The following is a 17,111-nucleotide window of genomic DNA, read 5'->3' on the forward strand; positions in this document are numbered from 1 at the left end:
TAGTAAACTATTTCAAAGTATGATCAAATTAAAAATAAATTATATTTACTTCAAATTTTTGTAAAAAAAGTCGTCTTAATTCATTTCGACGTAATGAAACGAAACGTCGCCTTTTTGGGGCACGTGAATTTTTTTTATGAAATGTATGAACCATAATTATTTATTTCATCGAAAAATTAATATTTTATGTTACAGTTCTTGAACAGAAATAAATTTCAGGGTCACACTGTCTGGCTAGGTAAACATAAAACCAATCCAATCAAAAGAAATCGAAACATCCCGGTTGATAGTACATCAATTAAAGAAGTTCTTCAACCTAAAATTCTGTATGTTATTGAAAAATTAAATAATAAAATCGTTAAGGTATATGTAGATAAATTAGATAAAACAGTAATCAAAGAGTTTCCAAAAAATATCATCACAGATTAAGATACCAGGGGGAAAAAGCTACAATTCAGATAAAAAGTAGTATTATTGCACTTAAAAAAATCTCAATTCATGAACGAATAGATATGTATTTTTCATTTCTAATACTTTGTATAAATTGAAAATGATTGCAATGGTTACAAACCAGGGATTTATAATTTTATAATATATATGTTTAAATGCTTCTATAAATGTTTGTATAAACAATAATAAAATTTAATTTGCACTCACCAAATTTTTCGGCTTCCCTTTTCTGCTTACAACTATCACGGACACATTTCTTTTCATCATTACACTGATGAACCACACTATATCACTATTTATATTTTTTTTATTATTTACACTATTCACATTTTTTGATTCGTATAAAAACACTCGGCAATATGAAGAGGAATTTCACTTCTTCTGCACATGTGTGTTGTATCTTTCCTTATTCCATGTGCAGAACAAACACGACATTTTCTTCTCACATATTTACACTTTTATTTTTATTGACTGATGGTTTTTAGCTTATCCGAAAGCCATTCTGGTGGATCGACAGCACAGGTATGGCAAGATGTGGTAGAAACTGGTGAAATGTCTTTAGAATCGATAGATTCCACTGAATTCTGCATCCATCCTTTAGCCTTACTCACAATTTAATTTTACTGTTACGATTCAAATTTAGGTAGACACTAAAACGAATAAAACAATGCGCATTGAAATAAATGAAAAACAACATTTTTTGTTTACTTCATTGTTTTTTTTTAAATATTAGGTAACTATGTATATATTGATCGACGACTCATATATTGATTACAGTACATTATACATTGTATAATGTACCGTAATCAATATATGAGCCTTACAATATATTACATCATATATTGTAAGGCCGGTCGTTCTGGTTTTTCCCCGTGTCTATCATCTGGCTGTTATGAAAGGTAGATATCATTCTGAAATATTTTTTCTTATATGTTTTCCAAATTTGGATAAGCGTTTTACTTTTTCTGCTATTTTTAATCTGTATGGTATTAATTTTATATTTTTGAAATTCTGGCAGACCTCTATTTTTCCGGATTGTTCTACAAAGTTCTGTTTTCCGTAAAAATAAATAATTTGCAAGTAAAACGCTATTATTCAAATTGTATGCATAAACATATTTTGCCATTATTTTGTAAAGCAAAGTTCGGAAAAATAAAACCCGGGCAGTAAGTTGTTAAGAACTAGATTATTGTCGTTACCTTTATGTTGATCAGCAATATTACTCGTATTAGTCACTATTTGTCATGGATATATAGATAATTATTTAAATTTCATTGCAAAAATAAAAATTGGTCGTGTTTATAAGTTAGTTTACTGAATCTATACTATAATAGATTTTCTGAAAGATACAGTTGCTGCATAAGATCAAATCAGCGAGAGCTTACCGGTAGAAGACGTCCTTCCGTCGCGTCGTCAATCGAGTACATCCACTTAGCTTCAATGCTGTATCGGCCCTCCATAGTAGATAAAATATTCGAATATATACTTAAAGTAATGGAGAAGCGATAAATACAGTTTGAATGATGAATACAAACGTACATATCTTATAAACAAAAAAACATATGTTAAAATAAAAAAAAAACTATTTAAAATTATTTTTAAAATAATAGAGCTGTATATATTTGAATATATGTTTTTTAATTTATATTTTAGAAGAAAATAGCGTTATGAAAAATTGAATTGGTCTGTATTTAGAATACACCTTTATTTATTTTTCAATATAACAACAAATGGCATAGAAGTCTTACGCCTGTTCTTTTTTCGCCACCCAACGCTTGCAAAAATCAATTCCTAATATTTTACATTATTCTTTCATTTTATCAAGCGCCTATATAAACATTTTTTATTACATCTTTCGATTAATAATAAGTGACAATGGATGGCCTTCTACTCCTTGTTCATGAACGTTCTTCTTATTTCTGTTTTAAATACTCTAATTTACCTGATTATGGCATAATTGTCATAATAATAAGTAAATTCTTATGAATTTCAGAAGCATAAGAAACAGATTTCATAACAAACTTCGCCTTTGAGGGTATCAAAAATTGACTTGCCCATTCATTATAAACACAAAATGAAAGAAAAACGTTTCTACGATTAAAGCCTGATTAAAATATATAATAGTAAAACTTTTCCACCTCAGACGCACGTTAACGAAAACGACAAAGTTGACAATCCACTAAAAATAATAATTTGTAATATTTTACTTCTCAAATTAACCTATTTTTTTCTAAATGCTACGTCGTTTTAGAAATTCGTAGCATAAAAAATGTAAAAAACCCTATTGTTAAAGAATTATTGTTTTTATTAAAAATAAATATGTACGAATATTTTTAAATGTTTTACAACAGCTGCATTATTTTATACTGTAAAGCCATGCATGATGTTTGAGAATATATGTACATGCTTTTTTAAAGCTTTAAATAGAAGTCGGAAGTATTTGTATGGCTATGAACTACTCTAATCAGCCGTAGATTTGATTTAATAATCTAAGAACTACATTAATAATCAGATAAGAAAAATCCGTTTCACGTGGGAATCGGCAGATTGCAAAAAAACTATGGGGGCTTTTCACAGAATTTTGTATTTATCAATAATATACAGATATCTACAATAATATACTGTATTATTATAATCATATACTATATAATACATACATTTTATATATATATAAAAAATTCTCTAGAAGAAATGAAAATCACGAGAAACCAAAATGTCTATATAAAACTATTATATGTTATTTGTTTCAGTTCCAATTAATGGACCTATTAAAACCAACAGACACTAGCCGACCAAGAAGTATTAAGTTTAGATTTTCTGCATTTGTGTAGTTGAAGGTATATCGACGCTTTTCAGGCAAGAAATATAGCTTGAATAAGGGCGAACTCATATTTGTGGACTGTGCACCGTCGGCTGTACACATGCCCGTAAGTGGTGAGATTTTTCACGTCGACTGGCTCCAATGAACGAAGAAAAAAGTAAATTTAACACGAGCCCGTGTGAGATTCGATACACTCTCGCCCAACAGCACAGGGCCGAATCGGTATAAAACTTTAATTAAAAAAATATAAATTTACACAAAATTACGTTAAACGTTATTATTATTTTTATTTGTATCTGTATAAGGATGTGAAGAAACCCTAGTAGAAATAAATAGATTGTAAAATTATTTATATTTCATTTATATATTTCTTTTATATATCCTCACAAACATAAATCTGGAGCCATGAGATCAAAAACATACACTGACCTATGAAAATCAGAATTTTAATTAATTATTTTTTCGTTAATTTTCCTCATCAGCTCTTACGATACATATTATAGATATCTATAAAAGTGTGAATGAACTGACCGCAAAATTTCACTACCACGCGAAAACGCGTGAACAGACCGTAATGTAATAAAGACATAAAAACAACTCCTAAGAAAGGCAAGTCAAATGTATGTATTATGGTCATTATTTCATTATTGCATTCTTTTACCAGAACTTAATTGTAACGCAACGTGTAAAAAAATTGTAGTGCCAATGAAATTTTTTTATCCCCCGATGCGCCCCCGTGCTGAACACGAGGGATAGACGTTGAAAAATAGCGTGCATTAGCAGACCTGAGTTCAGCAAAATATTGATGCCACATGACAAAACGGTTCTCTCCTGTGAGGGCGCAGGGGTTGGGCGGCCACCGTTATTTACTATTTGATACATTTTCGGGTTTACCAGAATCATCCGTACACACTGTTTGAATCATACACCATACACCTGTATTGCAAGATATACCAAATACATTTACATATATTTGTAGATATGTACATATATATACGAGGGATATTCGGAAAGTAAAGATACAAAGTCCAGCAAATATTTTTTATGCGTTTCATTTTGGAATTAGCTTAAAATACATGTAAAACTACCCCTTATTTATTTTTAACCATAACCACCATTGATCTATAATAAATACATTTAGTGAACCTACGAACGAATATATTTATAGCTTAACTCTTTTACTGCATTTGTTATGATCGTATTTTAGTGTTTCATAAAAAACATTTGAGCTCGTAATTTGAAAATTATGTTTTTTTTCAATTAAAGCTTTGTTTTGATTAACTACATCTACATTTGTTATTAAATTTATTATATCCTAATAATTTGAGAAAATATAAATATAAATAAAGCGTGTAGATTGTACATAGTCGCTTCGATAGTAAGATCTATGGTTGCTTCAATAGGTCCTTCTTGAAGTCATAAGCACTCCTTCTCGAGCACGTTCCCTGGAAGTGTAAGTCCGCGAAGCAAAGTAGTAGTCCGAGCGTCGATGTGTATTGTGTTTACACCGTTTTTTTACCACATAATATATGCCGTATGCCACCCCGCACGTTGGAGGGGTTGTAAAAATGCAGCGTGTTTTTTGACGGCTGCTAGGTTCGTGGCCATGGTATGCGGAACTCAGACGCGCGTGTTCCGTTACTCTTGATTGTGTGTTGCGTACGAATCATTACATAAAAAAAGATCAAGTACTTACTACATAATTTATTATGTTATATCTAATTATAATATTTTATAAACTCTACATATATTTAATACATAGAGACTAAAATCCATTATTATGATTATATAATTGGAAAAAACTTGACCTGCAAATTGATATTTTCAGACATCAAGTCATCATTTGCAGATACTTTATTCTGGAATTATACATATTTATTTATTAATGTAACATGACAGGCGTCGAGTAAACATAATTTAAAACTAGTAAGTAAAAAGTGAGACACCAGACTGAAATTAAAATCTATTTCATGTCATAGTCAATGTCACTATGTACGACATAGCTCGATTTATTTTAATTAATCATCCATGAGATTCGGAAAATTTATGAAAAACTAATCTGTAATGATCAATCAAAACTATAATTATATAATAATCACTAATTCCGATCTCTCTGATACGATTGAAAAACAATAATTCTTACAATAGTATTCATATGAGATTTGAAGTCAGGTCTTTCAGGTAGTATGTATAGATTTATACTACTGATTTATCTTGCTGGTTTATATATTAATTTACTGGAATATTTATCTTTTCGACCATTGGCTAAAATCTAATTCTCTTTCCCTAACTACAATACATCTCCTCAATCAATTATACGCAAGTTATCATTGCTGCTTAATCCCAATTCCTTATTATATCATTCATAAGGCATTTTTTTTGTATACCATGATAAATGTAATATGTTTTATCGATCTATTTTTCTTTCTCCTATTTGTGAGAAACGACTCCTAATGATATTTCCAAACATCTCCCATCGCACAAGCCCCGTGGGCCCAATTATCTTGTGGAAAATTTTCCTGTGGAATTCGTTTTGCGCTATTTATCATCATAACAATAATAAAAACATCGACCGCAAATAATGGAAAATTGGGAATATTCAAATGATGTAATGAGATTTTATTACAATATATATGTTTTATTATATATATATATATATATATATATATATATATATATATATATATATATATATATATATATATATATATATATATATATATATATATATATATATATATATATATATATATATATATGTGTATATTACACATATGACAGAAATTTATAATAATTCCAAATATTTTATTTTTTGGCAATTTGTTAATTGAATCGAACTAAAAAAATTAAAAAATCCATTTTTTATAGGTGTAGATAAATTGGTAATTATGATACAATAACTTTCTTAAAATAACACTAATAATCAATATCGGGCGCGTGTATTTTGTATGGTTTCTTTACTAAAACTTAAGTGCTTTAAAATATTATTACATTATAAATGAAATCTTAATTCAAATTTTACTCTATTGTGATAACGTCAAACCATCACATTTGGCCATTGAGACGAATAGTGAACGAGCATTAAGTGTATAAAAACGTATACACAGCGCTTAAATCTACACTTCCATTCGGAACTCATTTTTGACAATACTTGGACACATAAGAGTTTATCCGAACTCGAATCCAAGTAGATATACGCCGACCATCATAAGCTGAAAAATAGAGAGAAAGCAGCCGCTTCCCTCTTCACGTTGACCTTGATCCATATACGATATCCAGAATCCAGAGTTCATCCCGGTCTTCAGATACGAACTATAGGTGGACTGACTTAAAATAATTGCACAATAAGCATTTATACACAAAATACTTTGTTTCTATAAAAGTCGGGACAAATGTAATATTTTTTTAATTTAGTATTTTTTGCACTACTCTTTAACAATAAAATATGTGCTAAATTTTATAACCAGACAAATCTGTCATTTTATGAATGTTAACAGCTGCAAAGACAGAAAATACTGAATTATTAAAGATATATTTGATTTTAAAATTACAAGACAAAGTTTCTCGTTGCGCGGCTAATTATTCCTCGATATTTTATTTTAAGTATATTATATGAGTAAAATATTTCCAATTTTTACTATGCAGCCTATGGGTTTAAAAAATAAACCGAATTTATTGAGTTTTTTCCAATATTTTTCATTTTCATTCACTTAAATTTTAAAAGATTTTTTAGTTTTCTCCCTCAAATACACCAATAATGTTTTATTTTATATTCTTATCTTTTAGCAAATTGTAATATAATACATTTATATAAATATATTATAATAACCTACTGCCTGTTTTTACTAAATACAACAATATTATCATTTTTAAATTAATTATTTTGCATTATAAATAAATCGATTGTTCAGATGATTTTGTGATTCGAACCTATAACTTATTGCTACAATTAAACTGTCATCCATTCGATTCATATTCAAAAACATGTACCGATATATTATAACCGCAATTAACCCAACATATTGTAAAACAAATTTATACAAAAATATGATAATCTCCATTGAACACGGTGAATAAAATTAAATTAACCCCATTTTTACAAAAAAATAACCTATCCAACACTTGACCTCGACCGATTTTCATCTCACATTATCATCCAATTACGATTCATGTAAATGCGATGATCTTCAACAACAAAAACCGGTACAGACCCCATATGTTCTATGGTCCATTTGACCCCTGGCCAAAAGATGAAAACTGGATCAATTGGTCCAGTGTGACGGACAGCATCCGACGCACCTCTGACCCCAGAGATTATAGGGGAGAGTCGTGAATGGCTGTGTTTGACGGAATTTATGAAAAAGAACATAAATAAATAGTTAGGGTTCGGGGTCAGAAAAGGGAGAGATGTTTTGAAAGACGCAAATCAAACAAGTGTCAATTGTTGATTTTTGGATGGGCAGGTTGTTAAGTTATATACATAAGTAGGGGTAGATTACGTATTAAAAAGGAACACCGAAAAAATAATAAGCGCTAAGTGCCAGAAATTCAAATATATTTTACAATAGCTTAACGCGTATCAAATACACTACATAAAATTCGTAAAATATTAATACAGATTCGATACAAATTTATCTATAGCCCGCCCTTGATTTAGAACAACCAAGAACGACATAAACAATGAGTGCAAAAACATTAATCACCATAACCAATAAGTCTTAACCGTTGTTAACACTAAGCACTAAATATTGTATCACTCAGTCATAGTTCATATTTATAATTATGTGTCATCATCGGGAAGCGACCACAATGGCTTCATTTATAAAGAGTCACCCGACAACATATTCATGCTTCATTATATGAGACATTAGAATTTTATAATATGTCTTAATTAGTCGAAATAAGCTTTTTCCCCATTCGTTCAAGCTTCTGTAAAATGACATTTAAAATGCTTAGCATTTGATCACTTTGGCAGATCAGTGTGAGTACCACGAGCAGAAATCAGCAAGCGCAACAAGTCAATGAGAACAGAGGTCAGAGACTAGAGAGACTCAATTCGACAAAAAGAATTTCTTCGAGGACTCTGAATTAACTTATATTAGACCTGACCACCTGCTACAATCTGAACTCTGATTCAAGCCCCTAATCTAATTACATTTCCAATTTCAAATATATATTAATTTGCTAAAGAAATAACAGTCATTAATTTGGTATAAGGCCGGGTTCACCCGTGCCGGTTGGATTTGGCCGGCACCGGGCCGGCGTCGTGTAGTGGGGGTGGTGTTGTATGGGCAGCATCGGGCCGGCGCCGGATGGATTCGTCCGGCACGTCTGAAATGGTCAGTACTAGCCCATACAACACCACCCCCACTACACGGCGCCGGCCAAATCCATCCGGCACATGTAAAACCGGCCTTAGCTAGAAATTCAATCAAATATACATAGATATTAATGTAATCAAAATAATTAAAACCATGAACTATAGCTATTAACAAAGATATATCGAAAGGTGATTGACAAGGTTGCTTATTATCTCTCATTTAATTTAATAACTTGAAACAATTATACACAAAATTATCCAATACCAGTTTTAAATGTAAGATGTTGAAAGATTTAACTAATGCAATAATACCTATAATTAATGAATAATGTTTGCTATTGCCGATAGCATGTAAGTATTTAAAACAATATACTATCAAGTGTGTGATCTTCTTAACACATAAGACATATGCAAAATGACCTTTTATATTACACTTGAATGTGACAATGTCTCATACCTGAAAGACCGAGGTTCGACTTTCATATGAACCTGGTGGTTTTGCAATTTCCATCGTATCTGATAGGTCAGCATTAGTGAATACTATAAAATTATAATTGCAATCGACAATAACTGATTTACTTTTCCTAGATTTTATTTACCTCATGGATGAATATTGTGATGATTAATTAAAATTGAGCTAGGTTGTGCATATATAGCTAAAAAAAATATCTAATTATGAACTTTCAGCTCAAAGAGAATGTCAAATATTTATGTATAAAAAACATGCTTTATACAATAGTAAAAGGCAAAAACATTTTGCATTATAATTAATAAATATACATACGTATGTATTGGTTATAATGAAAAATCATGATATAAAACATACTTTGAATATTTTAATTAAAAATAAAAAAGTTTCAAAGGCATCATGGAAACAACCAAACTCCGCAAAGTTAACACAGACCATGTATTAAAGTACTGGCTTTTGATTAGTTGTTTTAATTTATCTGGTATGGTATATCTTCTAATGTTCATTTAACATCTTTGAAGTTAATTTAAAAACAATAACCACAAACAAATTATCACATATGATGGTTTAGATTGAATCGATATTTTATACATTAATAAAACTATTTGATTTTTCATCATAATAAGTGATTATAGAACATCAATTACATTACTAAAAAGGATCGGGAATGTCAGGGTGAATAATTACAAAAAGTAATAATTTTCAATTTACTTTTATTAACAAAGAGCTGGTAGGAATCAATATATGAATGACATTAAGTTACTCAGTAGCGGAGCATGTTGCAAAACTGTGTTATTTGCCATTCCACATAAATCGCTTGTTTTTTTTTCAATACATATACATATTATGTCCAAATTTAATGCAAATCACATTTTTTATATAAGTTCCGAAACATGCTATTGAACAGAATTAAAATATACATACAACAATTTTAGGCCCATATAAAATACATACAAAGCGATAGAGAAAGAGAGTCGAAGAGAAATTGATCGTTTTTATTGAAAAGCAAACAACACAGATGAGCACAAGCTGCCATTCAATATTTCAGTATTTTATTATATACATAACTTATGCTTTAATTTATTTATTAGGTCATATTGGCGATTTATTAGAATTACAATGACCTATCCGATCGAATTCCCCTTTCATATTAAATTTAGATTATAATTACAATAATGGAGAAAATAACATTGTCACTTTATTTTTTGCAATAATTTTGTCAAATAGTTCTGCATTTTTTTTATAAATATATACATACATAGGGTGTACCTACGATTTAATCTAGCTTTCATTTTTTTTAATTTACATATTCCAACACTGATATGCAAAACGAAAGCAGTAAAAGTCTTTCAGAATACATTAAGTTTTAAAAGTTTATCTAAAAAATTTTTAACTACCAGTTACAAAATATTATTGCTTTTTAAAAATGCTAGCTGATGACCTCGATTTTATGTAGAAAAAGAATAAATTATGTAATCGCGCCGATTATCGGTTAAACTATTCGGTTAAATTTACAATTAGTATTTAAAAAAATCAAGTCAAATAAATTAACAGCCCCGGTCGCATCTAATATTAATCAAGACACGAAACCATACACAAGAGGTACACTATGTACATATATATTTGCATGAATATACCAAACACGATTGCAAGATGAGCTTTAAAGCATACGAGCGTACAAAACGATCAACATGTGTCAAATTAACATTACGATATATATATTTATCATTATATTTCACACTATGAACTGTGTCTTTTACGTAATTGAGTCAAGACGATTTGTCCGATTGTTGCGAACGAAAACATATATGTCACGGATTGCTTTCATTTGTGAGAATTGCTCATACAACCGAAACGAAATCACTAAAAACTAAAAACATCCCACAAGAAAACGCAATCCTAGCGAAAACAAAATTATATCAACATACAAACACCGTCGAATTATACTTCCGTTTCCTTAAGTCTTTTAAAAATTTTACTACAATGAACACATTAGTATACTATTGCTACAGGCGAGGAACGAACTAACGTCGATAATTTAACTAAAAAATAAAAACAATAACAAATCGGTCGTATCAAATGCACACAACAATGATATTAACGAATATTTCGTATACGTATCAATCACAAAATACATCACTTTAAACTATATCATCATATATAAAAATAAATCAAAATGCATAAACATAAAATAACCGCTAAATTATCGAACGTCAGCTCCTTCGTATTTGACTATCCAAATTATTTAAGCTGATTTTAATTAACAATGAATAGTTTAACTAATTAAAAATAACAGCAAAAAATAATGATGATCCTTACAAGTTCAGAACCGGTATTAAAATGAGAAGTCAAAAAAATCGCCTTGGTTTCACATTTTCATTTTCGTTTACATGAAAACACATTAATCCGTTAATGACTTAACTTTCAAATTATAATATAAAAATTAAAACATGTATTCAAATTACAAAAATATTAATGTGAAAACATCAATCATAACGAAACATTTTCAAAAAATTAATCAACATGCTCTCGCAAAAATAATAAATAAGTAAAAAAAGAAAGTTGTCAACGAATCAAGTGTTAACATTTACGGCTAAGTTTTTTCACTCCTTTCCAATTTTACTATCATTTGCTATTACAATTTACCCCCTATGTATGGAAATACTTTTTACAATTAAATAAGAAAGAAATAACATTTCATAGTATACATATCATATCTTTACAAGTTATTCATTTTTTTGTATTTTTTTTTCAGATGTATTTATATTTTTAATTATAAATTCATTCCCTCTAAATTTAACCTTAGCACTCTTTACATTGAATTTTATTTTTTTCAAACTTACAAACTCTATACTTAAATTTTGAATAGTCGTTTTCATCAAAATATAAATGTTCAATTTTTTTTCATCAATTTTTTTACTTACATGGTGTAAACTCACAATATATATATATTTATATACTAATTAATATCACTGATCATATCCGTTAAAATATGCCATTTGCCATTTTATAAACAATTTAGTTTAATGTGCTTCCACACCTAATGATCATCGTTTTATACAAGTATATTTTTCATAGCGTACAGAAACAATACAAAAATCAAAAACCAAAATTTAGCATACATTAGCATGCATTTATAATATGACACGACAAAAACTGCAAACAAAACTGAGTTTTTAAATTAGGAATCTATGCAATTGAAAATTAAACGTTATGTAATTCCATACAATATTTTTCACTTATCTATTGAACAAGTTTTCAAATGTAAAAATTGACTTAAACAACATGTAGAAAAGATAGAATATAAAATTGCAAATATGTAGTTTTTCGTTTTCTACCTTTTATACATTATATTTTTTTAATACAATATACATAACATTATTTACGAATTAAATTGCTTCAATACACACAAATGCTAAATTATGCAATTGAAATCTCACTGATCCTTCCGATCGTACAATATATACGTTTCTGAAAAACGGCGTATCTGCATTATACATCAGATTTATGGCGTGTTGGTATACATAATTAAATATAACGCATACATATATCTTGCAATGCAACACTTTTTTTTAGTTCTTACATATCCTTCACGAAATACTGAATATGACGCAGAATCAAAAAAACATTCACATTGCAATGAAAACAACTCGAAAGCTAAACGTTTATTAGGAGTATCGTCAATTCTCACAAATCAGAGCCGTCGCAAAAATAAATCGTCACACATCCTTCTCGCATTCAAAAATTATACACAAATTATTATATTTATCTCATTGCATGTCTCTTAAAATACTAAACGGTCAGTTACTATATAAATATATATAAATTTGAAGACAATTTTACTAAGTGTTTTTTTTTTAAACTCTCAATTACAAAATACAGTCACTCACATGTTGATACGCAGCTATTAACAGCTGTAGAGTATGTCGCTATACAATATGTCAAAAATAAGTAATCTGTAAAAGAGGCCATACGGTTATCAGTAATCCAATTAGGAATGGATTTGAATTTCTTGTAACATGTTTATAAAAAAAATTATCGTCTAATTGATCGCCAGTATCACTTTTCATTGACATGAAAGATTTAATGCTTGCTAAATATACAAAAAAAGTGGCATATCCCATGACAAATGATTAAAACGAAAATTTGACTCTACCACTGATATTAGAAAGATGTCAAAAATGACATCCTACAATAATTTAATCGATTAATTTAATAAAGCTGATGAGCATGTTTATATCAAAAACAAAACCTTACAAATAACATAAGGATGTCAAAATCAGTGACCGTAATTTACAGTATCCGAAAGAGCACAAACATGTTCAGTATTTCACCAAAATCAATGTCGAATATTCGAGAATCAAGTTTTTTTTTAGTATATAAATCACAGATATTTATGTAATTTTATTGTTGCTGTGAAAATCATCTCATCATAAATTACAATGTTATATATGTATATAATTACAACATAAATAATACATAAAAATGCTGTTAGATGCAAATCGGGCATGAAAATAATTGAATTCATAAACACATGAACTTTAAATTTATCGAATAAATAATTGTCCTAAAGTTAGCTAGGGTGTTATATCGTCTCAGTCATCTCGTTGACCTTCGTCTTTTCGGTAAAATAAAATTATCGCCGCACAGTAAAATTAACATAATACGCATAATAGTAACGCGAAGGAACATGGACTTCTTGAATATACACGATGAAGCATCAGTGTAAACAATTTGCAAATCGTCCGAGACACCGAGCGACCAAATCGCATTGGTCGGCACGCACGCGCACAATTCACAATCTTTTGTGTCATTTTTAACGTGATCAACAGTACAATTGTGATAATTTGGTTTAACGTTTAATCTATCTATGCACTGAAAAGCACACCACAAGTCATCGACGACGGGAGCACAAAACACTTGCATCGTCACCGTATGGTCGAGCTCACTAATAAAGGAACAAGCGAGGATTAATGAATCGCCACAGGACTCTGTTGTACGCACACCCCTACCATCGGACTGTCGGACTGCCCGGTTGGATCTGGGGGCGGCGGGTGCGAGGGAGGTAATAGCGGCGGATGCGGCGGAGCCCGAGGTGGTACCCCAGCTCTGTCCGGATAAAAGCCGACGCCCTCGAGGCTTCCGAGCGCGTCGACAGCCAGCAAGGAGCGGTGCGGTAGGTACCGCGACCGGTGCGAATGAGAATGCGGGAACGCCGGCTCGCACTCCATTGCCCCCGAGCCCCCAGATGCTCCACTGTTGTTAACACCGTGACCGGTAGGAAACTGAGACATTAACATGTCAGATCTCACTCGGAGCATATTCAAGCCTGGAAAAGAAATAATATGATGTTAATAGATATTCATTAATAATCAAATCATGGGTCATATTAAACCTAAGCAACTTTAGGTTGAATAAATTATTTAATACTGATATAACCCACAACAATTTGTAATAAAAATGTGTGCAGAACAACTAATAAACAATAAGTGATTTTTATAATACACAGTGAATTACAAAATTTAAACATAAATCGTACAATTAAAAGCATGCATTATACTTTACAATATAAATATATTAATCACTATTATATTAAAAATCAAACCAAAAATAAATATATCATGCTAACGTATAATTCTTTCTAATTAGAAAGCTTATAAGCTATTAAAAAATCATAATGTAGGATTTGATACAATTGATGCATGATTAGTAATGGAAATGGCAAAATAACAAAATGAAATAACATTTAAGGGTTTTTAATCAATCTTACTAAAAACACAACTAAAACAAATGTATATAAAACCTACGGCAAAGCTTTATCAACGAGAATTAGAACAACAAAAAATACACAAAGTAGGTTTTATATGTACATTATAAAATAAAATAAAAATAATATATGTAGTTTATGGTTAGTAGCGGACCTGATTTACATTGATTAAACATTGGGGCTTCGGTAGACAATGGACGATGACAATTCAACAAGAGATGAGATGGTGATCGATGAAGATGACACTGTAACCCTGGGTCGATTTCAGTTGGGTTTTCACGATGTGCCGCTTGAGGGCGGCGCGGAACCGTGCACTAGTCATCGCACGCCCGTTTCCCTCTCTGAGCACAAAATAGAACAAAAGCCTAGATCTATCTCAATAGTTCTATACTTGCTAATGATAAAATAATATTAAAAATTAACGCAACGACTATATTTTTTCCCCCTAAAATTTTACACATCCATCAACGTCACGTGTATTGAAAGAACATGAAGTGATATGATGATCGCTAAAATGAAAAACATTTAACAACAGTCAAGCAAGGATTAAAAGGATTGCAAAAGTTCAACCACAAAAACCTACGCTTGCCAGAAGTAGTATTGTTGGTTGATTTATCCACACGTGATAATGTTACAAAGTAAGTACATCGAAAGTGTTTCCTATAGTAGCCAAGAGCCACGAATTAATATCTATATTAAAATATCAATATTTTATACACTTTAATTATGTATGCATGTATCCAATACCATTTATTTACACTTTCATTGGAAATAGTTTAAAAGAAAACTTTACTTCGTTAGTATGTGTACTTTTCCCATTAATGTATTTCATTTAATAAATTATTCTGCCTCACTGAAAAGAGATCTCTATGATTAATTCATCTTTGATCACTTCATAGCTGAACTATTTCAATTAGATTAACTTATTATTAATCAATAGACAATTCCGAAAGATCTCTCCTCAGTGAATAGGCAGTCAGTCAACGTTATTATCATGCTTTTTGCACATTGCGTCTCAAAGCGATTGTGATTATTGCTTTTAATACTGACCGTGGTGAGCTTGTGTGTGGTGTGATGAAAGTGAAGGTGGATGCGCAGGAGAACCCTGAGGTGGTGGACTACCGCCAGTGCCGACAACGCCAGAACTACCGGCAGCGCTCGCAGACCCCGTATTCGTCGATTCGTCTGCCGTCCGTTTGAAGAAGTTATGTTGTAACGCATAATACGGGGTCACTCGAGTCTTTGGATCGTAGTCTAACATGCGAAGAATCAGATCCTGAAACGATTTCATTATAAAAATTAATAAATGTGTGGAACGTCAATGCGTGTTATTTGGTGAGAGTAGAACCTTGAATTTGAGGTAGTCGGAAACACTATGTCCTGGTTCACCGCGCCGCCTTTGAGCCGGTCCACCACCGTCGACTCCCAGTATGTCGTGCAGTCTTCGAGTTCCTGGTGGCCGATACTTTCGAGTGCTACCGTCTTTTCCGGTCGAACACTTTCGAAGTACATAATCTCCAGAATTCGGTAATTTATCAAAGAATTTTGGAGTCTTGTGAGCCTGCAATATAACATAAGTAATTAATATTAAAATATCAAACAACACATACTGAATATTTAATGGGTACACGGTAACCGTTTCTGTAAGAGAAAAACTTCATACAGAAGTAAAGTGAAACCATTCAAGTTTTTTTGAAAATCTAAATTTTTATCATATAAACTACTACACAGCTTAACTATGAATCCAGTCCAAGTTCTTGTCATACCCAAAATTTGAATCAGCTTTAGAAGTGAAAAACTTATGAAAAAATAAGGATGCATTTGTTGAAGAAACCAAATCTTTTTGGTGCTACATATGCTTCAAGAATGGTTGAACATCTGTTCAGGGACGCCATTAAGGGTTAAGAGTAGGTATGTGCATTTGCCCAATTGAATTAGGTTAGAATTCATGTCATTTAATGAAATACTTTGAATTTTAATGACAATGCCCCCCTCCTGTCCGTACCGTCCCTGATTCTAAACCAAAAATTCTCAGGTTATCCCTCAAAGAAAATCTAAAAAAAAACAGTCTCGAATCTATCCCAAAAATATTTTTAAAAATATGTTATTTCGGGTAGATATATATTTTTACCAGTGAATATATAATTTATCTGGCATATGCCAGTAAAATTATATGATTTCAACTCTTTATACGTTACATTTACATACTTCATTATTTATTTATATGCGATGTATAAATATTAGTGCACGTATATTTTTCAGTGAAGCTATATTTTCACTATTT

General features: G+C 30.6%; 1 protein-coding gene across 5 annotated transcripts in view; it reads right to left on the reverse strand.

Moving 5' to 3' along the window:
* Positions 1–9,756: 9,756 nt before the first annotated feature.
* Positions 9,757–17,111, reverse strand: part of mnb (minibrain) — an 88,819-nt gene continuing 81,464 nt past the window's right edge. For 4 of the 5 annotated variants that reach the window (XM_088187038.1, XM_088187037.1, XM_088187041.1 and 1 more), the window contains 3 exons: positions 16,176–16,388; positions 15,878–16,103; positions 9,757–14,389 (listed from right to left, as the gene is read on the reverse strand). In XM_088187038.1, the coding sequence (XP_088043164.1) occupies positions 14,031–14,389; positions 15,878–16,103; positions 16,176–16,388 (798 nt within the window). In that variant the 3' untranslated portion in view covers positions 9,757–14,030. Of the gene's footprint in view, positions 14,390–14,981; positions 15,169–15,877; positions 16,104–16,175; positions 16,389–17,111 lie in introns of all 5 variants that reach the window. The other variant, XR_015809746.1, reaches the window with a different exon arrangement.

Source organism: Plectrocnemia conspersa, unplaced genomic scaffold (assembly GCF_051122295.1).
Source record: "Plectrocnemia conspersa isolate PC_06_02 unplaced genomic scaffold, ASM5112229v1 ptg000005l, whole genome shotgun sequence".
NCBI classification, from domain to species: domain Eukaryota; kingdom Metazoa; phylum Arthropoda; class Insecta; order Trichoptera; family Polycentropodidae; genus Plectrocnemia; species Plectrocnemia conspersa.